The 27,117-nt window shown below is 48.9% G+C and overlaps 1 protein-coding gene across 1 annotated transcript in view; it reads left to right on the plus strand.

Annotated features, from left to right (window-relative positions):
- The window catches only part of LOC129704916 (FYVE, RhoGEF and PH domain-containing protein 5-like), a 42,222-nt gene that overhangs the window by 12,010 nt on the left and 3,095 nt on the right, over positions 1 to 27,117 (plus strand). Inside the window, exons 8-20 of the mRNA XM_055648326.1 lie at positions 1,214 to 1,264; positions 2,072 to 2,130; positions 3,272 to 3,343; positions 4,862 to 4,930; positions 7,590 to 7,705; positions 8,537 to 8,577; positions 8,666 to 8,921; positions 11,393 to 11,492; positions 12,238 to 12,363; positions 16,861 to 16,963; positions 20,902 to 21,032; positions 23,866 to 23,994; positions 24,980 to 25,134. Of these exons, the coding sequence (XP_055504301.1) occupies positions 1,214 to 1,264; positions 2,072 to 2,130; positions 3,272 to 3,343; positions 4,862 to 4,930; positions 7,590 to 7,705; positions 8,537 to 8,577; positions 8,666 to 8,921; positions 11,393 to 11,492; positions 12,238 to 12,363; positions 16,861 to 16,963; positions 20,902 to 21,032; positions 23,866 to 23,994; positions 24,980 to 25,134 (1,408 nt within the window). The remainder of the gene's footprint in view (positions 1 to 1,213; positions 1,265 to 2,071; positions 2,131 to 3,271; positions 3,344 to 4,861; positions 4,931 to 7,589; positions 7,706 to 8,536; positions 8,578 to 8,665; positions 8,922 to 11,392; positions 11,493 to 12,237; positions 12,364 to 16,860; positions 16,964 to 20,901; positions 21,033 to 23,865; positions 23,995 to 24,979; positions 25,135 to 27,117) is intronic.

The raw sequence follows: 27,117 nt of genomic DNA on the forward strand, positions 1-27,117 counted from the left end.
ATGGACGCGGGGGTCTGGACCAATCGCTGACAAGTTTCGCCCCCCGGCAACATCATGTCCGTTATTTGACTTTTCTGTTGAGTTGGCTTGTAGGCGTCGCCGCCTTTCGGGTAGGTGGCGTTTCCGCAGAGCGGCCATTTGGTGAGTTTGCTTTTAGGCGATGCAGCCTTTCGGTCAGTTGGTTTTTAGGCGCTCCGCCCTTTCAGTTAGTTTGCATTTCAGCTTCGTTTCCATTCGGTTATTTGGTTTCCACTTCTTTGCTTCGGCTTCTCGTCCACGTCCACGTCCATGTCCGCACACGATGTTAGCATCTGTTGCCATCGTGCTTTCCCAGTTCATAAGCTCTTGGGTTAAACATATTACAAACTACTCATCTTTCTTATAACTTTCAGAATTTCCTGCATCAGATTGGCACTTGCTTTCTATTACAGCCAAATAAGAAAATTACAATCAATAACTTAGCAAATCCAAATCCGACAGGAAACCTGATACAAGTAGTTAAAAGTATGAGAGACACAGATAGTGATGGAACTGGAACTATGTTGTGTGGAAGTGATGTTAGGTCTTTGTTTCATTTGGTTTCTTATTATTGTCACCTGTACCGAGTTAGAGTGAAAACGTTTGTTTTGCGTAGTTATGAATACATCAAGTAGTGCAAAATAGAATATAAACAATATATTGTTGGAGCTAAAAGAAAGGGCAGATTAAAAAAAAAGTGTAAGGGCCCCAATGTAGGTAGATTGGGAGATTGGGAATACATCCCAAGCATTTGAGAAGTTGTGGCAAGAATCTCATAACAGTAGGGAGGAAGCTGTTCTTGAATCTTGAGATACGTTGTTTCAAGCTCCTGCACAATGGGAGGGGGAGAGAAGAGAATGACAGAAGAGCGCAAGCGATCTTTGATTATGTTGCCTGCTTTTGCAAATGTGGATGTTGTCGATGGGGTTAAAGCTGGTTTGTGCGATGGACTGGGCGACATTCTCAACTCTGCAGATTCTTGCGGTTTTAGGCCGAGCAGTTGACAAACCAAGCTGCAGTCCAATGGTTTGTTGGGTGAGAATGCCATCCTCCTGGAGAACAGGGTTGTGGCTATCAGAGTCAGTATGAGATGCTTAATGAGTGAAAGATAGCAAGTGCATATTGAGGGGGGACAGAGCAGGAGTATGCACCTTGGGTGGAGAACTGAAGCTTTTCCTCATTTTCTTTTATCCAGAATATTTAAGGTGTGTGTGTCCTGATACTGCTGAGTATGAAGATACGCAAGGTAATTATAGAATTAGTCATAAGGTATCATTACATAATGCACGGTAGCTGGCATTCCCTTCCTCATGCCATTGGAATGAATGAAAATGCAACAAAATATCAGAGTGGGGAGAGTCTCTCACTAATGGGGGATGGCGTGAATGGTGGATTCAAGGATCCAACAATGTTGGAGTGAATTGGAGGAGGGTCCAATACCAGCCCTCCAACATCAGACCGCCACCACTAGTCCTCCAACACTGGTCCTCCAACACCAGTACCCTGTCCTCCATTACCAGTCCTCCAATACTAGTCCTTCAATACTGGTCTTCCAGCAACGTTTCTCCAACATTGGCCCTGGGACACTTTGGGGGTGGGGGAGGAGAGAGGATAGAGGGGAGAAAGGGTGGGGGGAGAGGAGCGGAACTGGGGTCTGGGGAGGGAAGGGGAAGGTGAGGAGGGGTGAAATGGAAGGAAAGGAGGGAGCCAAACTCTGAGAGAGGGAACGGAGGGGAGAGAGTGGAGTGGGAGTGGATTTGGGTTCTTGGCAGGAGAGGGCAGGGGATTGGAGGGAGGGCAGAGAAAGGAAGGAGAGCTGGGTCCTGGGAAACTGGTAACTAACTGGACGTGGGTAACAGGTAATAAACCCCCAAGGTTGTAGCGCTGGATGCCTCTACTCATCGCCCCCGAGATTTGCATCCAACATTGATAGCTGTCGGCTGAGCTATAATCTGAGATGATGAGGTCCCTGCTCTATCCTCCATCTTGCTCCATGCAAGGATGATTGTGGGCACAGTCCGTGATTGCTGATCATTGTTCTCCTTCCCTGCAGATGTAATGGCAACTGTGGCGGAAATCAGTGAGCAGATCCGGCTTCGAGTGAAACATGGGGTAAGGAAGGCTGCCATTCATTTTATTATCTGAAAGTCCCAGTTCAGGCCGAGGCACCAGATCACATGCCGTGGATCCAGGGCCCGGTTGGGTTAGGCCTAAGCTTCAGGTCCCAGACCAGAATAGACAGAGGCTGCAGACTGGAACAGGCTGAATAACCAGTGGTCCAGGTGTCAGACTGGAACAGGCCGACCAAGGTTCCCAGTCTCAGACAGGGTCAGGTCAAAGCTCCAGGTGTCAGAGAGAGAGAGTCGTAAACCAGCTCCCAGACTGGGACAGCCCACCAGGGCTCCAGGTCCCAGACTCCAGGTCCCAGATCACGACAAGCTGACCATGCATGGCTCCAGGTCTCAGACTGGGTGGGGCAGAATAAATGGGGCTCCTGGTCAAAAACAAGGGGTTTAGCTGGCCACGACTGGGGCAGTTGGTGGCTGGGGCCTCCTGCCAGAGACTAGTCACAAACATGCCCCCAGGTCAATATCTGGGAGGCCCAGACCTGACAACAACACAATGGGGCACATAAAAATGATCAGCCAAGTATTCCAGCGTCTGTCTTCAAAGCCCACTGCAACTAATGGAGCATTGAAAATCAGTTGATAAATAAAAGATAGACATTTGTTTCACAGTCCGTGCTGGTGACAACATACATTGATCTTTTGTGAGTTGCTTAGGACAAGGGGATCTGAGGTATAAGTTACATCAGACCCCTGGTCACAATCCACAAGGCATGCAGGACAGGGATGGAGTGGTTTCCACTGTTTGCATGAGCACAGCGCTACCATCCACCATCCCCTCCACTGGCAACACACAGTGGCAGCACTGTACTCAAAACACAAGACACTTACACACCCAGCACACTCATCAACATGTTCTCTTCATCTTTTTCGCCTCTCCCTTTTCCCCTCCCCATCCCCTCTCTTCTTCCTCCTGTCCCCCCTCTCCCTTACCCCTCGCTCCCCTTATCATAAATCCCACTCTCCACCCCCTTCCCACATCTCTCCCTCACCTGTCCCCACCTTCTGCTTCCTGGCTCCACCTCCTCAGCTCTCCTCCTCGCTCATTCTCCCTCTCTCTCTTCCACTTTCCGTGACCTCTTTATCTGCTGGCTCACTCTCTGACGACACTCTCTGTCCCCCTACAGGAAAGCCTCCAGGATCTGGTGGATGTTGAGCACCGGCTGCTGGGTCCCCAGCAAGTGTTCCAGCCCGGCAGGGTGAGTAAATCCCTCCGTTGTTCATTCGCAGCCAGTCGCCCCGCTGTCCGCTGGCATGGTTGCTGCTCATGGTTGCTGGGCTGGTGCTGCACTCGAGGATAGAGTGATCGGGGTCAGTGGTGGACAGTGCAGCCTGAACCACCGCTCACCCAGAGGGTGCATCCTGGTGGCTGGACCAGAGGAGATGGGAAGACCATCCGCTTCAGGAGTGGAGACAACATTAAATGGGAATCTTGTCTAGCAACAGGTGGGAACAACAGAAAATAGGGATACCATCTGATGCAGGAATGAGATCATTATGTAATGGAAATGTAGTTTGAAGCAGACTTTGGGACCTCATGGAATGGGAATACTGTCCTTTGCAAGAGTGGGGAGCACCAGCAATGGGAATAACATCCCGTGTAGAGTAGAGACCGTGGGGAAAGGGAACATGATCCAATGCAGGAGTGGGGAGCAGCAGGAATGGGAATATAATCCAGTGCAGGAATGGGGTGCCATGGGAATGGGAATTACATCCACAGTTTGAGTAGGAATGAAAGGGAATGGGAGTACCATTGTTAGTGAAGTTGATCCTCAGGGAACGAGAACACAGTCCTATGTGAGAATATCTTTCGGTGAAGATCGCAGCGAGTGGGGATCCCATGAGTATGGACCACAGGGAGTATAAACGCTGCCCGGTATTAGTCGTTGCATCCTGGGGAATAGTGTGTCACAGTATACCACTGAGAGGCCATAATTCAATGTTGTTAGATTAACATGGTTGAGACCAAAGTAGACTGTTTTGCCAAACGCTTCCACTATGTCTGCTAAGGCCCGCTGCATTTCCCAGTTGCTAACCATTTTATTATTCCCCTTCCCATTTCCATACTGACATTTCTGTCCTTGGCATCCTCCATTGCCAGACTGAAGCCACAAGCAAACAGGAGGAATAGTACCTCATGTTCTACTCGGGTAGTTTACAATCCAACTCTATGAACATTGAATTCTGCAATTTCATATATGCCCATTATTCACCCCCCCCCCCTCTATTTCTTGTGCCTTCCCCAACCATCCTGATATGCATATATTCTCCCCCCCCCCCCCATACCCCACCACCCCATCGACCTATTCCTTTCCTGTCCTCAAACATTCATCTTCCATCCCTGAGTCCCACATTTCCCTTCCCTCCTCCCCGGTTCCTTTCCACCCATATCCCTCTCTTTGGCTTTGCATTGCAATGATTAACTTCTCTCCTTATCTGACACCCTTGGCTCTTTTCAACTCTAGCCTGTCATTTACTCCACCCATTTGCCAATCATCTCTCCCGCATCTGTATCCACCTATCGCTTGCCTGGCTTTGTCCTGAGCCCAGACTTTTTTTTCCACCCCCTACTCAAATCAGTCTGAAGAAGGGTCCAGACTAGAAACCTCATCTGCCCATTCCCTCCACAGATGCTGCCTGACCAATGAGCTCTAGCATTTCGAGTTTTGCTCGATTTCAGTATCTGCAGTTTCTTATGCCTGTCTTTGTCCCTTCAGGTGCTTATCAAGGAAGGACCCCTGCTGAGACTGATTGATGGAACCCTACAGCCTCGATATTGCTTCTTGGTAACTTGAACTGCGTTTATTTGAATTTATTTTCAAGCCTAATGTGTTTGTATGGTGTAAACGTTCTCAGAGTATGTGGTAAATCTTTGCCATGTCATGGTTATTGAGCTAGAAGAGCCTTTCTGAGCTAGGGACCTTGTCGGAGACAGCCTAAAGATGATGAGGTGAGCGGTGGTGGTTAGGACACTCCTCGAGATAAATGAGCTGTCACAGTCAACATGGAAACAGGCCCTTCAACCCAACTTGTCCAGGTTGACTAAGAATGTCACATTTGCCCCTGTTGATCCTATCCATGTACCTGGTTAAATACCTTTTGAATCCTATAAATGTACCAACCTCTACCACTTCCTATGGTGGCTCGTTCCATGCACCCATCACCCTCTGGATGAAGAAGTTGCCCCATTAGAATCCTTTAAAATATTTCCACTACCACCTACACCAATGCCCTGCAGATCCTGATTCCCTTACCCTGGAAACAAACATTGTGTGCATTTACACTATATATAGCCCTCATAATGTTGTACACTTCTATAAGTTTGGCCGTTGCAGGAGCCACTACTCTTCATGGTGCATGGTTTGTACGAGGTGATTGAAGGCATTGTGGCCAAGTTTGCAGATGATACAAGGATAAGTGGAGGGGCAGGTAGTGTAGAGAAAGCACGGACTCTGCAGAAAGTGTTGGACAGGTGAGGAGAGTGGGCTGAGAAGTGGCAGATGGAATACAGCGTAGCAAAATGGGAAGCCATGCATTTTGGCAGTAGGAATAAAGGCGTAGACTATTTACTAAATGGGGAGAGAATTCAACATTCTGCACGTCCCACCTGCCTGCTTTTGGCCCGTATCCCTCCAAACCTGTCCTATCCATGCATGAACCTGTTCTATCCATGTACTCAAGAAGAACTCAAACTCTTAATTAAAGCAGGGTCTACAATATTTTTGCCATCATTGAGACATGGTTAAAGGCTGGCCAGGACAAGCAACAGTATCCCGGGGTATAGAATTTACAGGGAAGGCATGGGGATGTAAAATGAGGAGATGACAATGCACTGTTAATCGAGGAATGCATTACTTCAGAATGGAGGGGGGCTATCCTACAGGGCTCCTCAAAAGAGGACATATTCATTGAGACTTGGAACAAAAAGGCTGTTGTCACTTTGCTGGGTGTGTATTAGAGGCCTCTCACCGGGTAACAGAGATAGAAGAACAGATCAGTAGGAAATGGAATGGGATAGTTTGTCACATGTGACTAGGGACAGTGAAATTCTTTGCTTGCACACCCAATGTATACTGTAGCAACCACCTACGGTGCTGACAAAATACAAAGCATGCCGGCTTTTGTTCTCCACCCCCTTCCCCCCTCCCCGCCCGCCCCCCCCTCCACAGTGATTCCCCCACGCCAGGTCCCCCCTGCCCCCCTTCCCCCCCCCCCCCCCCCCCCCCCCCCCCCCCCCCCCCACGCTCTCATCGACCATCGACTGCAATATCAGAAAGATGCTAATAAAATGAAGGTTTTAGTACAGGGGGATTTCAATTTTCCAGACATTAACTGGGATTGCTTTAGATTAAAGGGTTTAGCGGAAGTGGAATTTTTTACAAGGATAAGCCTCTGAGGAAAGGAATATTATTGGATCTTATCCTTGGTAATGTAGTGGGACAAATGGAGGGAGTGTCCAGACCCCCTGACCTTTTCTTGTCTGGACCGCCTGAACTCTTGCCCTCCAGATCCCCTGACCTCTCAATGCAGAATCTGTGACCTGTTCCACTCCAGACCTCCTGACCCGTTTCACTCCGGACTCCTGACCTCTTCCTCAACAGACCCACTGACCTCTTCCCCTCCAAAGCCACAACCTGACCTTGCTGGAACCCTGACGTCTTCCTCGCTGAAAGCCAGATAGATCTCAGCACCTCCAGTCTCTTCCTCCCCGGACCCCATGACTTCTTCCTCTCCACAACCCAAGAGCTCTCTCTCTCTCCAGACTTCTGTCCTCTTCTTTCCAGATCCCCTAATCTCTCTCTCTAGATCCATGACCTTCTCCTCTACAGACCTGCTGGCCTCTCCCTCTCCAAACACCTGACCTCTTCCTTTCTGGACAATGCCCCCTTCCACTCTGGACACCTCACCTCTTCCTCTCCGAACCTTCCACCTTCTCCTTGCATCCCTCACCTTTTCCTCTTTGGACCCGTCCATTCCCGGATCCCCTGACTCTGCGGTTCCCCCAGACCATTAAACTTCTTCCTTTCCCTGACTTCCTCTTGGGCCCTCGTTATCTCTGGAACTCATGACCTCTTCCTGATCTCTCTCTTCTCCAGATCATTTGTTCTTCCCCCTCTCTGCTGCTCCCTTTCTTTTACCGAATTGTGCATCCAATCCAAAGCTGGCCAGCCCTGACAATGAGCGTCCACTTTCTCCAAGCTGGTGTTGCTGGAACCCTGACTTCTTCCTCGCTCAAACTGAGATCTCAGCACCTCCAGTCTCTTCCACCCGCAAGATCAACACACAATACTGGAGTAACTCAGCAGGTCAGGCAGAAAAGGAATGGGTGTTGTTTCGATTTGAGACCCTTCTACAGATCGTGCAGGCAAGGATGGCTTGTCCTAACCCCAGGTGAACCAACCTGGAGATGCAGAGTCAGTCAGTTCTCTCTTATTCTCTCCATAGCTAAGCGATATCTTCTTGTATACAGCGCCCAAACATTGCGGCAAGTGTCAGCTGCGTAAAGCCCTGCCATTGGAAACAGTGGTAAATGGACATGTGGGAAAAGGAGGGGGAAGGGAGTAAGTGTGCACAGGATGGAAGGACAGGATGGGGGGGGGGAAGGGGGTCTGTGTACAGGATGGGGGAGGAGGGGGTTAGAAGTACACAGGAGGGGTGCAGGGGGAGAGTGTACACAGGGGGAGGGGGCCTGTGTACAGGATGGGGGGGGGGGGGAGGGGGGAGTGTACACAGGATGGGGGAGGGAGGGGGTTAGAGTGTACACAGGACGGGGGAGGGAGGGGGGGGGGGGGGGGGGAGGGGGGAGTGTACACAGGATGGGGGACAGGGGGTTAGGTGTACAGTGGGGGAGGGGGCTTGTGCACAGGAGGGCAGTGGGGAAGGAACTGGAATATTGGCAGAACTCCGCTGAGAGCAAACTGAGTAAGCAATGGATTCAGAGAAGGTATCTATGCTTGGGAAATGATATGAACTATCAGCATGAGTGAATTTCTCTACACTAATATCTCAGTGATGCTATCCAACACTATTTTACTCTCTATGTGAAAGATATTTCCCCACAGCATTCTGCTCTCCATCACGCTGCCCCACACCACTCAGTGACATTACCCTACACCACTCTGGTCTCAGTGAGATTTAAAGTGACATTACCCCACCACTTTGCACCCAGTGACATTACCGCACACTATTCTGGTTTCAGTGGGAGTAATGTTATCCCACACCACACTTGTCTCAGTGACGTTATCCCAAACCACTCCCCTCCTCTGTGTGAGTTGCATTATTACACGCCACTCTGGAGTTAGTGATGTTAGGTCACACCACTGGAGTGATGTTAGCGCACACCACTCTGGTCTCAGTGTGAGTATCCTAAGTCGATCTTGTCTCATTGTGAGTGACATTATCCCGTGCCACTCTGCTGGCACTTTTGGTTTTAGTGAGTGATGTTACTCTGGTTTCAATGAGTGAAGTTACCCCACACCACTCTGGTCTGAGTGACATTACCCTGCATCACTCCGTATGAGTGATGTTTCAAGTCACTGAGTCATTCAGCAAGGAAGCATGTCATTCGTCCCACAAGAACCATGTCCGGCACTTGTCCCACACCCTCCTTCCCCGTACATTACACATCCGTGTGCGTCTCCATGTGGGACTGAGCCATGTGGTGCTGAGCTCTGCTGACATCCTTGTGTGTTCTCAGGTGAGCAAGTTGCTGGTGGACTCTGCGGAGGAGGCGCTGAGGATCCAGAGTGTTCACGGCTCCCTGACTCTTTGTGCCAGGTACCATCTTTCAAGCACCACAGTTCCTTAATTAGGACATGTGAACACAGACTATGTGGAGTTCTAATCCCACTCCCCGGGGATCAGAGCTCTAATCTGCACCATTCTCCAGAAATCACAATAACCACCTCTTGTCTGCACCATTGCCTGGGCAATTACAATGCTCATGTCCAGTCCGCACCAATCCCACCGAGATCACACTGACCATGTGCAGTTCACATCCGGTCTCCAACATTCCTTCATAGATCACACTGACCATTCCAATCCGCAGCCTTCCCCAGCAACCACACTGACCACATCCAGTCTGTACCATTCTCCATGGATCACCCTCCTCACGTCCAATCTGCATAATTCCCTAGGGATTACATTGACTATGTCCAGTGTGCATAATTCCCTGGGTATCACACTGACCATGTGCAGTCCACACCATTCCCCAGGGATCACATGAGCACACCCTGACCACTGCCCAGGATCACGCTGACTATGTCTAGTCCCCTCCAGGGATTACACTGACCATGTCTAGTCCGCACAATTGCCAAAGGATCACACTAGCCGTGTCCAGTCCACACCATTCCCGGAGGAATGACACATAAATGTCCAGTACGCACCATTCCCCAGGGATGAGACTGAGCATATTGAGTGTACCATTTCCGAGGGATCACACTGACACATCCAGTCCGTACATTTCCCCAGGGATCACATTGACACACCCAGTTCACACCGTTCCTTAATGATTTCACTGACCATGACCTGTCCGCACCATTCCCCAGGGATCTCATTGAACTTGTCAAATCTACTCCATTCCCCAGTGATTAAACTGACCATCTAATCTGCATCAATTCCCAGGGTTCACATAGACCACGTCCAATCTGCAACATTCCCCATGGATCGCTCTGCCTTCCAGTCTGCCTTATGCCCCAGGGATCAACCTGACCCATGTTCAGTCCAATTCATTCCCCAGGGATTACACTCATCATGTCCAGCAGCGCCATTCTCCAGGGATGAAAATCACCACGTCCATATAACCATATAACCATATAACAATTACAGCACGGAAACAGGCCATCTCGACCCTTCTAGTCCGTGCCGAACACGTATATTCTCCCCATGTCCCATACTCCTGCATTCAGACCATAACCCTCCATTCCTTTCCCGTCCATATAACTATCCAATTTATTTTTAAATGATAAAAACGAACCTGCCTCCACCACCTTCACTGGAAGCTCATTCCACACAGCCACCACTCTCTGAGTAAAGAAGTTCCCCCTCATGTTACCCCTAAACTTCTGTCCCTTAATTCTCAAGTCATGTCCCCTTGTTTGAATCTTCCCTACTCTCAGTGGGAAAAGCGTATCCACGTCAACTCTGTCTATCCCTCTCATCATTTTAAAGACCTCTATCAAGTCCCCCCTTAACCTTCTGCGCTCCAAAGAATAAAGCCCTAACTTGTTCAACCTTTCTATGTAACTTAGTTGCTGAAACCCAGGCAACATTCTAGTAAATCCCCTCTGTACTCTCTCTATTTTGTTGACATCCTTCCTATAATTAGACGACCATAATTGTCCACCATACTCCAGAATTGGCCACACCACTGGCTTGTACAATTTTAACATTACAACTTTCCTCAGGGATCACACTGACCATAGCCAGCCGACTCGATTCCAGGGAACAAGCAACCAGGTCCATTCTACATCATGGCCCAGGATTCACAGTGACCATGTGCAGTGCACTCCATTCTCCAGGAATAATACAGTCCATATGCAGTCCAAACAGTTCCCCAGGAATCACAAAGACCACATATGGTTTGCACCATTCTCTCATGATCTCACTGACTTTGTCCTGTTTCACCCGTGTGCGGACGGGACGTCGAAGGACGAGAAGCCGAAACCAAGAAGTGGAAGCCAGGATACGGAACGGACACGACGCCGCAAAGACAAGACGCAGAACGGACCCGACGTCTCCGGGGACGGACACGAAGCCGAACGGACCCGGAGACGTCGTGTCCGTTGTCGATGACTGACATGTCCGTTTGGCGGCTTGTCAATTACATGTCCGTTCTGCGTCTTGTTTTTGCGGCTTAGTGTCCATTCGGGTTCGTATCCTTTTGGCGTGATGCACCCTCGGCTAAGTCCTTTTGATGTGATGCACCTTTGATGTCTTGGCTTTTCGGCGTGATCTGCTTTTGGTATCTTGGCTTCCACTTCTTGGCTTCGGCTTCTCGTCCTTCACCGTCCCATCCGACGTCAAAACAGCATCCCAGAGAAAATGATCCAAGTTTGTCCAACCTCTCCTTATCTCTAATTCCCTCTAATCCAGTTAACTGCCCAATGTGCCTGATACCCAAATATGTCAGACAGATTTCATCGGTCAGGTGTAACAGAACAAGAAATAAACACACAGATTTACACAGAAAAACATTGGGAGGGAAGTGTCAGTAAAGCAGCTGTTCACCCAGCCCTCTTCCTTGTCAGCTCCTCTCAGGACCGTGATGACTGGGTGAGTGCTGTCCGTGATGCAGTAGAGGACCTGAGGAGCATGCAGCTTGTCCACATGTCGCCCGAGGGGCTGGAGGTCAGTGTCTTTTCTCTCATCTTCCCAACCCTGTGCCTGTGACCCACCTCACCCTGCTGAGCACTGGGCCCTGGCAGCCCTGACCCAGCTGGAGGTCCTGTTGTTCTGATTCACCACGTGGTGGGAGGCTATCTCACATGAGTCTCCGACAGCAGCACCACAGGGTAAAGTGCCACAGGCAGCAGGCCACAGGCAGCAGCGCCACATTCAGCACCACTGGCTAAAGTACCACAGGTGGACAGCTCCACAGACGGACAACATGACAAGCCAAAAACACAACAGGTAGATAACCATACAGACTAACAGCATCAGAGGCTGACAAAGCAACAGATCAACATCAACACAGTGGCACAAGCTGGCAGTGGCACAAGCTGGCAGTGGTTCAGGCTGGCAGCGCCACAAGCTAAGAGCATCGCAAGCAGACAATGGCACATGTTGACAGTAGTACATGCTGACAATAGCACGGGTGGACAACTGACAGCTGCTCCATGTTGGAGACGACTGGACCCTGTGACGTCGGGCTCGCAGTATTGGGGGAAGTGAAGGCTGTGAGGGTGGTGTGGATGGGTGAGGGTGTGCCAGAGGCCAGGGGCCATGCCCAGAATTGTCCCACTCCCTCCACCCTGTGACTTTGATGTGAGGGGAGGGTCACTCTGGGTGGGGCTAACTCTTATCAACACTGCTGGTCGGGTTTGTGGACTAACTGTAGTGTCTCTGTCTCTCCCCCCCCCACAACCATACACAGGTGAACAGCGGCCTCGGGACCATAGCACCCATGCCTGTCCCCACCTTCCGTGCGATGGCATGCGTGGTATGCATGTCTGACTTATTCCTCCCCTGGAGGCGGCTGCATTGCGATGCGTGTGGGAAGGTAGGTCCACCTGCTGCAGCCCATGGCACAATCTCTTCACTTGTACAGTCCAGAGTCGCAGAATCATACGGCATAGAAACAGATCCTCAGCCACCTGTCATTCCATGTCTATGCTGGCCCCGTTGCCCATTTTTGACCCAGATCCCTCTAATACTGTATGTTCCTATCCATGTACCTGTCCAAACACCCTCACCCGTATCCACCCTTCATTTGCTTGGATATGTCCCGCCTCCCATTTATTTTTCGGCTTTCTCCACCCTACCCCAGGGGGGCAGGATCCAATGCAGGAATGAAGCAAGTGAGATGCAATGTGTAGCAGGCCATACAAGGGAAAGGGCAAAGCTTGATCTCCTCTGAGGAAATTGGTTTAGTTTAGTTTATTGTAGAGCGGCACATGTAGAGTTCCTGCCTTACAGCGCCAGAGACCCGGGATTGATGCTGACTCCAGGTGCTCTCAGTACAGAGTTTGTACGTTCTCCCCGTGACCTGTGTGGGATTTCTCCGAGGACTTCGGTTTCCTCCCACATTCCAAAGACGTACTGTTTTTGTAGGTTAATAGCCTTGGTATAAATGTAAATTGTCCCTAGTGCGTGGGATAGTGTTAATGTGCGGGGATTGCTGGTCGGTGCGGACTCGGTAGGCCGATGGGCCTGTTTCCACGCTGTATCTCTAAACTAAATGTGTACCGAGATACAGTGAAAGGCTTTGTGACTGAAGTGTTCATGGGCGAGCCTTTTTTAACAGATGACCAGTGTTCTATTCGCTTTAAAATAATTATGGAGAAAGACAGGCCTGTGAGTTAAAATTCTGAAGATAGAAACAAATTGCTGGAGTAACTCAGCGGGTCAGGCAGCATCTCTGGAGAAAAGGAGTATGTGATGCTTCAGGTCGGGTCCAAAAGTTAAAATTCTGAATTGGAGCAAGGCCAATTTTGATGGTATTAAACAGGAACTTGTAAAAGTTGATTGGAGGAGGTTGTTTGTAGGCAAGGGAATGCTTTGAAAAGAGTAACAACAAAAGAGTTCAGGGCATGCATGTTACTGTGCGAGTGAAGGACACAGCAGGCAAGAGGGAACAAGGAAGTTTGACTGATGAGAGAAATTGACGTGTTGGTCAGGAAAAAGGAGGAGACATGGGGCAGGTGTAGGCAGCTGGGATCATATGTATCTTTGTAGGAGTTTCAGGAACTGAGGAACATACTTAAGAAGAAAATAATGAGGACAAAAAAAGGGGCCAGGAGGTAGTTTAGATTCATTTGGTTTAGTTTACATTAGTTTAGTTTAATTTAAAGTTACAACGTGGAAACAGCCTCTTCGACCCACCAAGTCCACGCCACCAGCAATCCCCACACATTAACACTATCCTACACATAGAGACAATTTACCATTATACCAACCAATTTGTCTACGAACCTGTACATCTTAGGAGTGTGGAAGGAAACCGGAGATCCCATGATCCATGCTACCTATACATGCCCCACGCCCCCTTCTTATTTTTGGACCAAAACCTCAATTTCTCTCATCACCCAAGCCCACCTGCTTTGTTCTTCATTCCAACAGCATGTCCTGAACTCTTGTGAGCACTTTTTAAAAATATCCCATTTTCTGGATGTTCCCTTCAAACGACCTGCTCCAATCAATTTGAGCGAATCCCTATCTAATACCTTCAAAGTTGGCCTTGCTCCAATTTAGAATTTTAACCTGCCATGTCTTTATCCATAATTATCTTAAACCTACTAGAACAGTGGTTGTAGGTCCCAAAAGGCTCATCCACGAACACTTCATCCACTTGCTCTTCCCAATTTCATACGACTATATCAAATGTTGCCCTCTCCCATAGAGGGCCCTCTACATTTTGCCCGAGGAAACTTTCCTGAACACATTTGACAAGTTCTGCCCCATCTAAACCTTTTGCACCATGACATTCCCAGCCAATGTTGGAAACGTTCAAATCCTTCTTGGTCCTGCAGCTGCCTGCAATCTCCTGGCATATTTCCTTTCCTAATTCCCTCAAGTACATTCCCAACAAGGTGATCATCCCTTTCTCATTTCTCAGCTCCACCCATATAGCCTCATTGGATGATCCATCGGTAATGTCATCTCTCATCGCTGTCATGACATCCTCCTTAATCAATGAAGCAACATCCCCTCTTTTATCCCCACCTCTATCTCCTGAAGTATCTGTAACCTGGAACATTAAGCTGCCAGTCCAGTCTCTCTCTCAACCTGATTTCTGCAATGGCTGCAACATCCCAGTTTCACATATCTATCAATGCCCAGAGTTCATCTGCCTTACCTGTTAGGCTCCTCGCGTTAAAATAAGTGCAATTCAACCCATCATTCCTCCCTCGCTCTCTGCCCTGCTCATGCCTAGTCCATCCACTAAGCCTTCTATCATCATATTCCGTACTGAGTTCCAGCCTTTCACCTACCATGATCATAGAAACATAGAAAATAGGTGCAGGAGTAGGCCATTCGGCCCTTCGAGCCTGCACCGCCATTCAATATGATCATGGCTGATCCTGCATTGGATACTGGTTCTGCTCCAATTAAGGTGCAACCCATCCCTCTTGTATAGGTCACCTCTTCCCCAGAAGAGATCCCAATGAATCCCTGCCCCATGCACCAACTCAGCCACACATTCATCTCCCTTATTGTTCTATTCCTACCTACACTAGCACTATGAGTTTGGGGTTGATGGAAACTTGTAATATCCTGAGGAGTCTTGAGATGGTGGGTGAAGAGAGAATGACAGCTCTCTTGGAAGAATCCAAGTGGCCTTGTGGGTCATTGTTTAAAAACAAGTAAGTAAGTAAGTAGGTTTTATTTATATAGCACGTTTTAAGTCAACTCGCATTGACACCAAAGTGTTTTACATAAAATAAATAATAAGTTTCCATACAAACCCTAGAAAAAGGTTAAAAAAAATAAATAAAATGGACACAACACATTATAGAGTTCAACACAAACATCCCCCCACAGCAGAATCAAAAATGTCCACTGTGGGGAAAGGCACCAGAAAGTTAAGTCCTCTTCCTCTGTGAAACACCCGAGGTCGGGGCCCATTTGTGGCCTTGCAGCCAGTCCGATAATTTTCAGAGCCCTCGTGCCGTGAAGATGGAACTCCGGCGTCGGGTGAAACATTCCTCAGCGGCTTGGAAAGTCTGGAGCGGCTGCCTCCTCCTCGGAGACCGGGGCATTCGTAGTCCTCAGGCCGCGCCGGGTGGAGCTCCGACCCCCGCGAACTCGATCCCAGACTCTGCGGCGCTCCAAATCCAGCGTCGCCCGTGGCCGGACGCCCGCAGCCCCAGCTCCGCGATGTTGGGAGTCGCCGGCCACAGCGCTCCGGAGCTTACCGCACGGGGACACGGTAAGGCATTGCCCGCTCCGTGTTGGTATCCCAGCGCTGTGTGGCTGCTGAAGCTGTAGTCCCGGCCGGTCCCGACAGGAAACGCCGCTCCATTCTCGATGATAGGCCACGAGGACGGGGCAAAGAAGCAGCTCGGAGGGATGCTGCCTCTCCGACCAGGTAGGGGGGGACTAAGAAATAAAGTTCCCCCTTCCCCACCCCCACCCACCACATAAAAGACCTCCAACTAACATTTTTTGACAGGACTTAAAATTTAAAAAAAAGTGAAGAGACGGACTGCGGGCAGGCTGCCAGACACACATGGCGCCCACTCCTGCACATCCGCCACCATTCTCTAACAAGGGTTAAAAACAATCTGCTGAAGGAGTTCAGCAGGTCGAGAAGCACCAGTGGGAATGTCAACGTTTCGGGTTGAGATCCTGCATCTTGCTCTGGATTCCAGCAACTGCAGTCTCTTGTGGCTCTGAAAATAAGAGTGGCCCTTTTAGAATAGCAGGCAGTCTAATTTTTTCAATCTCTCAGCTGAGAGTCTTTAGAACTTTTTTTTTCTCAAACATAGAGTACTCGAATATCGTCAGTGAGGGATGGAAGGTTACTTTGAATGACCCACAATAGGTTGAAATCACGTCAGCTTTAAGCTTATGAAATGGGGAAGTCTTGAAGGACAGAGTGGCCTCTTCCTGCTCCTGCACTGGGCAAGTGCAGATCAAATTTTGGAGGTGGGGTGTAATGGCATAACAGACAGCGGTTGTGAGAAGGAGAATGAGGAGGGACAAAGGTTGAAGACACACCAGAATTCATGCATGAGCTGAACAATGTTGGAGGCACAGAGTGATACAGGGCCCCTTTCTATGACATACATTGATGTTAGAATCAGAATGACCGCAACACAAGCATGGCGCAGTGACCTATTGCAATTCCCATTTGTCTGCATTCATTCCATATTCCACCATGCTCTGCTCATCCAAGTCTCTGCCCAGATGCCTCACTGTTTCATTCACACCTGTTGGTTTTTCATTGCGAAGTTCCCGGGAATGCAGAGATTTTGAATGTGCTGGCTGGAACTGAAGGAGCAACAGGGTGTTGAGAGGCCAGTGGCACCCATGACCTTGTACATTTGTCTCACAGGTCGTTTGTCGAGCATGCTGTCGAAACAAGCATTCATTTGGTCACCTCAGAGGCAGGGCCAGCCGGGTCTGTGACCAGTGCCACAAGGAGCTGAAGAAGTCAGGTAATGACACTTGCCACAGTGAGGGGTTGCTGCCCTTTCACATGTGGCTTGAATCTCCACTTCTCTTTAGCTTCTTACAGTCTTACAGACATACAACAGGCATTGGACCCAACTTGCCCACAACGACCAACATCTCCCATCTACACTAGTCCCTACTGACTTGGGGTGGAGAGGCATGCACTGTGGACGGTCTCCGCAGAGGCACAGATGTGGCACCGGCTGTGGCAAAGTGATGGCAGAATGTTGTCTGACACACGAGCAAACACACTAGTCCCACCTGCCTGCGAATGGCCCTCATCCCTCTAAACCTGGCCAATCCATGTACCTGTTTAATGCTTCTTAAATGTTGCAATAGTCCCAGCCTCAACTACCTCCTCTGGCAGCTCGTTCCATACACCCGCCACCCTTTGCGTGAAAAAGCTACCCCTCAGACTCCTATTAAATCTTTCTCCCTTCACCTTAAACTAACTTCCTCGAGTAGGTGTTCTCGATTCCCCTACTCTGGGCAAGAAACTACCCGATCTATTCCTCATGACTTTATAGACCTTTATAAGATCACCCCTCATCCTCCTGTGCTCCAAGAAATAGAATTCCAGCCTGCTCAACCTCTTCCTGTAGCTCGGTGATGGTGTGCAAGCCATGCAACGGCTCCTGAACATCCGCCTCATCCTCCAGTTTGGGGCAAAAGTCCCTTTTCACCTTTTTGATGGCCTTATCAAGGTCATATCTAGACTTAACCCTGCATCATCAGACTTGAATGTCCGAGATGTGGTCCTCAGAAGAATGTGAACCTCCTGGTTCATCCAAAGGCTTGTTTGGGGGACACAATTATAGTTTTTATTCTCTTCCACACATTTTGTTATGAAGTTGGTAACAACCGTGGCATATTCATTCAAATCTTGAACATTGCCCAGTCTACCTACTGCAAGCAGTCTTTTAAGAGTCGTATCTCTGCCTCCACTGACCAGATCTGTGCAGTCCTCGCCACTGAGCGGCGCTCTTCAGTCGCTGCCTATATGCAGGAATAAGCAGCACAGCTTGGTGGTCAGGTTTCCCAAACTGAGGGTGACAATTGGAGCGATAGGCATCTCTAATGCTGGTATAGAAGCTGCCATATCAGGATATGCCCTGATCCTCTGGTGCTGCAGGATCTATGCTGGTGTTTGTTACGAAGTGCTGGAAATTCTTCAGGCTGGCTTTGTTGAAGTCCCTGGCTATGATGGGGAACGGTGTTGGGGTATGCCAGCTACAGTTTGTTGAGCAGGGTGTGCCGTTCCTCCAGTGCTAGGTGAAGGTCTGTTTGGTCTGTAGACCGCGGTCTTGGTAATGGAGGCGAATTCCCTCGGGGGTAGAAGGGACGGCACTTCACAGCCATGTGTTGCAGATGCAGGGAGCAGGAGTTGGGGAGGGCTGTTATATCTGGGCACCATGAAGAGTTAACCATGAGGCAGACATCAGCGCCTCTCCCTGTTCCCGATGCCTTTGTTCTGTCCATGCGATGGATGGAGAAATCTTTAGACTGGAGGGCTGAGTCTGGGGAGCTTGGGGTGACACAGAGCAGACAGCATTCCCTCGTGTCCTTTTGATAAAGCAGCCTTGACCTTAAGTCCTCCGCTTTATTTTCAGTAGAATGGTATGGAGAAAGGGGTGTGTGTGTCATAGACCCATTCGCAGCTTGTTAGTTACATCACTGATTTGTGATGTTTCTTTTATACAAATACTGTAAGTTCAGGACTTGTAATATTTGAATCTTTGCTGTTGCACTGATTTCAAAATGTCGCCACAGAAAAGCTTAAATCCACACTGCCGTTGGCCTCATCCCACTTCACCAGTGGCCATGGGTGTGTAGCAACCCCTCCAGTGGACATCGGGTCTGGATCCCTCCTTTGGGGATGGGGAGGGGGTGGATTCCCCTCCAGGGATCACTGAGAGTGTATCTCCCCTCGACATCCACATGGGAGTAAATCCACTCCACTCACCACAGAACCATTCTAATTGGGCTAGTAGCAGGTCCGTTGGATCGAGGTCTAGTTTCCATTGCATCTGAGCAGCATCTTCAGTCAGAGACTGATTGCACCAATGTGCAAAACGGAGAGATATAGGAAGTCTTGTATACCATGCTATAAGGTTTTATAATGCACAAAAATAATTTTGGATTTTTTTAGTATTCATTCATTGTATTTTAACTTGTTAAGTATGGAAGCTATCTGAGGAAATGTGTGGTGTTATGTCTGTCTTGAAGCTGTTGTGGCACTGTAATTTCCTGTAAAGGATTATTAAAGGTTATTCAATTCAATTCAATTCAATTATTCAATTCAATTCAATCCAGAATAGTGTGTAGAATCTCCCTTTCCCACAACAATCCTGAAGATTTCTCTTTATCCTCTGATCCGGGAACAGATTCCCATTGCATCAGGCCTGGGAACAGATTCCTCTTTCTGTCAGGATCAGGATTGGAATCCCATTTCCATCGGGATCCATGAGTTTTCATTTTGCGAATGCAAACAAGGTGAGGCGATACCTGGGGCTTCAAGTTCATTGATCCCTGAGAGTGGCAGCACAGGTGGATAAAGTGGTCACGAAGGCAGTCAGCATGTTTACCTTCATTGCTGTGGGATAGTTGGGGTGTCATCTTGTAGCATTGTAGCTTTGTCATGGTTTGGCACGGTCACAGATGGGTGTATTACAGTACAGGATTGAGATTTGCCAGGATATTGCCTGCAAATGGAGCATTGCAGCAATAAGGAGAGACCAGATCGACTGGGCTTGTGTTCCCTGGGACAGAGGAACATAGAACTGTAGAGAACAGGAGCTTGCCCTTTGGCCGACAATGTCCATGCCGAACATGGTGCCCGGTTAATCTCCGCTTGCCTGCACATGACCCATTCCCCGCCATTCCCTACATATCCATGTGCCGATCTAAAAGCCTTTTCAAAGCTGAATTGCAAGCGAGGGAGACAGACATTAAAAATATTTTTCCCATGTGTGGGGCTGCCTCCATCAAACTGGCACAGTGTCAGAGTAGGAGGGAGAAGATTCAGAGAAGGTCTGAGTGGGATTTTTCCACACAATAGGGTGTGGGAATTTGGAACGTACTGCCTGATGAGGTAATATTGCGGAACTGGGACTTCCACAACAGTTTAGATGTAATTAAACAAATACTTGAGTCGCCAATACGTAAAGCGTTATAGACCGAGTATGGAGAATGGGGAAGGTGTGTAAGAAGGAACTGCAGATGCTGGTTTACACTGAAGATTGACACAAAATGCTGGAGTAACTCAGCAGGTAAGGCAGCATCTCTTGAGAAAAGGAATAGGTGATGTTTTGGGTCAAGACCCTTCTTCAGACTGAGAATGTGAAGAAAGGTCTCGACCTGTAACATCACCTATTCCTTTTCTCCAGAGATGCTGCCTGATTTGCATTATTATGGATAATGGGGATTAAGGCAGATGATGTGCCTGAGGGTGTTTCTCTGCCGCACGGCTATCAATGAAATCCTTTATCGAGGGCATATGAAAGGATTTACCTTTCATGGGTATCAGGAATAGATATACCACTCCCCCCCCCCCACCCCCCCTAATTTGGCCCCAGGAGTCCTAGATCAAGATCAAGATAGTTTATTTTCATGTGTCCCTGATAGGACAATGAAATTCTTGCTTTGCTTCAGCACAGCAGAACATAGTAGGCATTGGCTACAAAACAGATCAGTGTGTCCATATACCATGATCTGTTTTTGTAGTCAACGCCTACTAACCAGATAGCCAAGAGCTCTTAAAGATCAGGGGATATGATGAGAAGGCAGGAACGGGGTACTGATTGTGGATGATCATCCATGATCACAGTGAATGGCGGTGCTGGCTCGAAGGGCCGAATGGCCTACTCCTGCACCTATTGTCTATTGTCTATTAACCGTATCATTATGTACACTCTACCTGCAGGCTCCCGAAGGGACGAGGCCGATCAGCCATCCCCCACCCACTCCCCTGCCAGGCGTCTCTCCTCTGTGCTCAACATTCTCCATGTTCCACACACTCGTGGACAGAGGAACAAGCAACTGGCTCGGCCGCAGGTAAGGGGCACTCTAACGACCATCCAAACCGGCATTTGCACAGTACACAACACAGACACAGGTCCATTGGCGTAACCTGGCCATACTGACCAACGTGCCTTCCTCAGCTTGTCCCATATGCCTGCCTTGGACCCATATCCCTTTAAACATCTCCTCGCCATGAACCTGTCCAAAGGTCCTTTAAATGTTGTCATCGTACCCACCTCTACCACTTTCGCTGGCTGCTCGTTTCATATTCCCACCAACTTAGAGTCATAGAGCCATACAGCACAGAGACAGAGCCTTCAGCACAACCTGCCCATGCTAATTAAGATGCACCATCTACCATAGTCCCACCATTTGGCCCGTATCCCTCTCAATCTTTCCCATCCATGAAGCTGTCCAAATGTATTTTAAAACGTTGTTATAGTACCTGCCTCGGGTACCTCCTCTGGCAGCTCATCCCAGACACTCACCAATCTCTGTGTGAAAAAGGCGCCCCTTAGGTTCCTTTTAAATGTTTCCCTCTTACGTTAAACCTCTGGTTCTTGATTCCCCTACTCTGGGTAAAAGATTCTGTGGATTCACCCCCCCCCCCCTTGCTATTTATACACCTCTATAAGATCATCATTCAGCATCCTGCACTCCCAGGAATAAAGTCCTCACCTTAGAACATTGAACAGGAATAGACCCTTCGGCACACAATGTTTCTCCCAAACATAATGGCAAGTTCATCTGATCTCATCTGCCTGTATGCGATCCATATCTCTCCATTCACTGCACTTCTATGTACCTATCTAAAAGCAACTTAAACACCATTATCGTATCTGACTCTACCACCTTGGCAATGCCTTCAATGCCTCCACCATTGTGTAAAAAGCTTGCCCCCTCTCACCTTATACTTATGCCCTCTAGTGGTGGACATTTCCACCCTGGGGAAAAAGGTTCTGACTGTCTACCCTATCAATGTCGCTCATAATTTTACATACTTCTTTCATCGCACCTCAAGCTGCAACTTTACAGAGGAAATAATGCAGCTATTTTCAGTAGCTGAAACCCTCTAATCCAGGCAGTATTCTGGTAATAGGCACAAAATGCTGGAGTAACTCAGCGGGACAGGCAGCATCTCTGGAGAGAAGGAATGGGTGACGTTTTGGGTTGAGATCCTTCTTCAGGAGGCCCTTCTACAGGCCCAAAACGTCGCCCATTCCTTCTCTCCAGAGATTCCTCCTGTCCCTCTGAGTTACTCCAACATTTTGTGTCTACCTTCAGTGTAAACCAGCATCTGCAGTTCCTTCCTACGCAGTATCCTGGTACACCTCCTCTGCACCCTCTGCTAAGCATTGTTGCTGTTGTTAGCAAACTTTCTCACCAAAACTATCTACATTTACGTCCAGGTCATTTACATATATCATAAATCACAGGCCTCCAGCCAGAATGTCTACCCTCCACCACACCATTCTGCCTTTGGGAATAAGCCAGTTCTGAATCCATAAGACCACGTCATCACGCATCCCATACATCTTAATCTTCTGGATCAACCTACCATGAGGGACCTAATCAAAATTGACTAAAATCCATGTATACAACATCCATCGCCTTACTTTCATCAATCCCCCTCATCACCTCCTCAAAAATCTCAATCGTATTACTAAATATGACCTGCCATGTACAAAGCTCATCTGGCTATCCCTAATTATTCTATTCTTTTCCAAATGGGAGTGTATCATATCTTGAAGAATTCTCTCCGATAGTTTCCTTACCACTGACAATGGGGCGCACCTATAGTTTCCTAGATTCCCTCTACTTCCCCTTAAACAAAGGAAAAACGTTGGCCATTCGCCAGTCCTCCAGGACCTCATAAAAGAAGAAACTTATGCCCCTGTCCCACTTAGGAAACCTGAACGGAAACCTCTGGAGACTTTGCGCCTCACCCGAGGTTTCCGTGCGGTTCCTGGAGGTTGCAGGTGGTTGCCGGAGGTTGCAGGTGGTTGCCGGAGGTTGCAGGTGGTGGAAGCAGGACTGACAAAAACCTCCTGGGAACCGCACGGAAACCTTGGGTGGGGCGCAAAGTCTCCAGAGGTTTCCGTACAGGTTTCCTAAGTGGGACAGGAGCATAAGGCTCCCGCACTCTCCTCTCTTATCTCCCTCAATAACCTAGGATCGATTCCATCAGATCCTGGCGACCTATCCATCTTAATGCTCTTCAAGAGCCTTACCACCACCTACTTCTTGATCTCAAACTGCCCCGGCATATTTGTATTCTCCACACTGATCTCACTGTCCTCCAAGTCCTTCTCCTCGGTGAATACAGGTGCAAAGAACTCATCTAGTACCTCACCTACATCCTGCAACTCCAAGCAGAGATTCGCTCCTTTATCATGGAGCAATCCTACTTTCTCCCTGGTCACCTTCTCCTTTTCCACTGCTCCTGTTCTTACCGTCAGCTGACCCTGAAAAATCATTTGCTCTGGCAGTGACACTGACCACTCTGAGAGAGACTCTTACCCTGGGGGCACTTGGGAGTGATTTTGACCCTGAGATCCCTCTTTCAGCGAGTGACTCTGACCCTGGGAAGCAACATTCTGGGAGTGACTCTGAGCATGAGATCACTCTGGGAGTGACTCTGACCTTGTGGTCCCTCAATCTGAGAGAGAGTCTGACCCTGGGGACACCCTCTCCATGGGTAACTCTGACACAGGGCTCACTCATTCTACTAGTCACTCCGACCCTGTGATTAGTCACTCTGGTAGTCTCTGACTCTGGGACTCGCTCATCATTCTCGGAGTGACCCGGACACAGGCATCACTCACAGAGATACGATCCTCCCCTCGCAAGGTTACTCTTTTTGCAGACAGCCGTCTTCAGTGAAGGGGTTTCAATGAGTGGCAGCCTGCAGAGACGGAAGGCCAGCAGACGACATTGGAAGAAGCTTTGGTTTGTCATTCACCAGAAAGTGCTCTACACATACAGAAACCGTGAGGTAAGATGTCCCCACACATCCCTGGCATGACTCCCTCAACTACCCCTCTCTCTCCTCAGCCTCAACCTCCCCTGTCAGACCTCGTTATCCACTGACTATAGCCTGGCCTAGTGGCAACCCTACCAGCCACTACCCATTACCCCATGCCTGGGTACCCATCACCCAGCCCTCACACCCCATCGCCCACCAACGTACACTCCACCACCCAGCTCCTGACAACCTATGAGCCAGCACCTCATACCTCATCACCAACCCACTGAAACCACATTGCCCACTCCAAATACCCATCCCAGATGCCCATCCCAGATGCCCATCACCCAACCCAGCACCCCATCACTCACCCCGATACTGATCACTCAACCCCACCACCACCCCCTGAAGCACCATCACAACAGCCCCTTATACCCTAACCACACCCTAATAGCCCATCACCCAACCCCTGATGCCCCATCATCCACCCACAATACCCACCTCCTGTACCTCATCACCAGCCCAATACGCCATCACCCATCCACAATATCCCATCATCCACCATTAAAGCCACATCACCAGCCCCCAATAATGCATCACTCACAATACTCCATCACCAGCCCAATATCCATCACCCACCCTCCCCCTGACCCCATCAGTCCTCCAATATCTTCAGCCACTCCTTGATACCCCACCCATTCCCAGATACCCCTTCACCCAGCAACTAATACCCCATCACCCATCCCTGACCACCCACCAGCCCGTTACCTCATCATCCCCTAATACCCCACCCACCCACTGAATCATCAGTAGCCCTTGACACCCCATTGCCCACTCCCCAATACCCCATCACACACACAATACCCCTCCACCCCGTTACCCCAGCCCGATAATCCTCACGCTCCCTGATACAGCATCCACCCCAATACCCCATCAGCCACCATATTAGCCCATCACCCACCCGCTTTATTACACGGTCAGAAGGTTAACCCACCCCATCCTTGTTCTGTGATAGGACAACATTGCAGCAGAGAGTCTGCCTCTCCTGGGCTTCACCGTTAAACAGTGTAAGGTAGACGAGCTCCCTGGATTCAGTGCCCAGTTCCAGCTCTACCACAAGAACAGCCTCTACTACTCCTTCAAAGCAGAGGATGCCAGCACAGCACAGAGGTATGTACCACCAGCCACAGCACAGCCCAGATTTGGCTGACATTCCTGGGGGCTGGGTTTGAGCTTACTCTGAATGCAGCCACTGAGAGTGAAGTAGAAATTCAGGGTGTAGACTCACAGTCATAAATAGTGGAAACAGTCCCCTTTGGCCCAACTTGCTCATGCCGAGCAACATACTGATCTAGACTAGTCCACTCTGCCTGTGTTTGGCTCAAATATCTCCAAACCTATCCCAGGTTGGGTCATATCGGGGGAGTACTCTTGAGTATGTGATCACATAGACTCAGCAATTCCTCATTTTACAGACTTCACCCACACAGTCTCCTTGGCTTAGGCGGAGCACATTACTCAGTTCAGCCACATATTTTGTCTATTGCAAATACTGTACCCTCTCATGTCGCCTGGTACACTCAGTAAGCACTCTCATTTTACTCGGACTGGATAATATGCCATCTCATTTTACCTGGAATAGATACACATTTCCTAGTTTATGGAATGCAACTGTATCTGTTCACAATTTAAGTAATCATTTAGTTTAGTTTCACAATACAACGTGGAAACAGGCGCTTCAGCTCACTGGGTCCACACCGACCATCGATCACCCAATTATTACCTTCCTGCTCATATTGGTGCCCTGCTTAATGAAGGCAAAATATCCCGTGTGCTTTCTTCATGAACTCATCTCTCTGTGCTGCCACCTTCAGGCATTCATGGGCGTGGCACCATGGGCTCTTTATTTTGTACAACCTCTCCTTGATAATCCTACCAAAGTGCATAATAATAATAATAATAATAATAATAATATATTTTATTGTCATTGCACATCAGTGCAACGTGATTTAGTATGCAGCTTCCAACCGATGTTAAAAAATAAATAAATAAATAAATAAACTGTGTGACGTGACCATCTGAGGGAGACAGTCCAGGGGGGATGGGGGGCACTCAGCAGGGCCGGTTCAGAGCCGCTATAGCTCTGGGAATAAAGCTGTTTCTGAGTCTGGAGGTTCGGGCGTAGAAGGCCTTGTAACGTCTGCCGGAGGGAAGTAGTTCGAACAGTCCATTACAAGGGTGTGAGGAGTCTTTATGGATGCTGACGGCCTTCCTGAGGCACCGTGTGTGGTAGATGCCCTCCAAGGCTGGTAGCTGTGTCCCAATAATCCTCTGCGCTCTGTGGACGACACGCTGAAGAGCTCGCCTCTCCGCCTCCGTGCAGCTGAGATACCACACAGAGATGCCATACATTAATATGCTCTCTGTGGTGCAGCGGTAGAAGGTTGTCAGCAGCTGTTGGGGCAGACCAGTCTTTTTTAATGTCCTCAGGAAGAACAGTCATTGCTGTGCCTTCTTGACCAGCGCAGTGGAGTTGGTGGACTATGTGAGGTCCTCTGAAATGTGAGTGCCCAGAAACTTAAAGCTGGACACTCTCTCCACACTTTCCCCGTAAATGGAGATTGGGGCGTATTCTCCATTATGGGACCTCCTGAAGTCAATAATCAGCTCCTTGGTCTTGGAGGTGTTTAGTGACAAGTTGTTATGTGTGCACCAGTCCGCCAGGTTCTGCACCTCCGCTCTGTATTTTTTTTCAGCACCGTTGGTGATCAGCCCAATCACTGTTGTGTCATCTGCAAACTTCACGATGGTGTTGGTGTCGAATGCAGGAACACAGTCGTGAGTGAAGAGGGAGTAGAGCATGGAGCAGCCCTGTGGTGTGCCGGTGCTCAGGGTGATAGTGATCACTTTACAATTCAATTCCACTTGCCATTGCTCTGCTTATCTTACCAATAGCTAACAATTCCCTACAGTTGCCCTCCTCATTGTCAACAACACCAGCAAATTTCATGTCACCTACAAACTTACAAGTGATGTCTGAAGAAGGGTCTCGGCCCAAAACGTCGCCTATTTCCTTCGCTCCATAGATGCTGCCTCACCCGCTGAGTTTCTCCAGCATTTTTGTCTACCTAGTGATATATCTATGTTCACACA

This window comes from Leucoraja erinacea, chromosome 16 (assembly GCF_028641065.1).
Source record: "Leucoraja erinacea ecotype New England chromosome 16, Leri_hhj_1, whole genome shotgun sequence".
NCBI classification, from domain to species: domain Eukaryota; kingdom Metazoa; phylum Chordata; class Chondrichthyes; order Rajiformes; family Rajidae; genus Leucoraja; species Leucoraja erinaceus.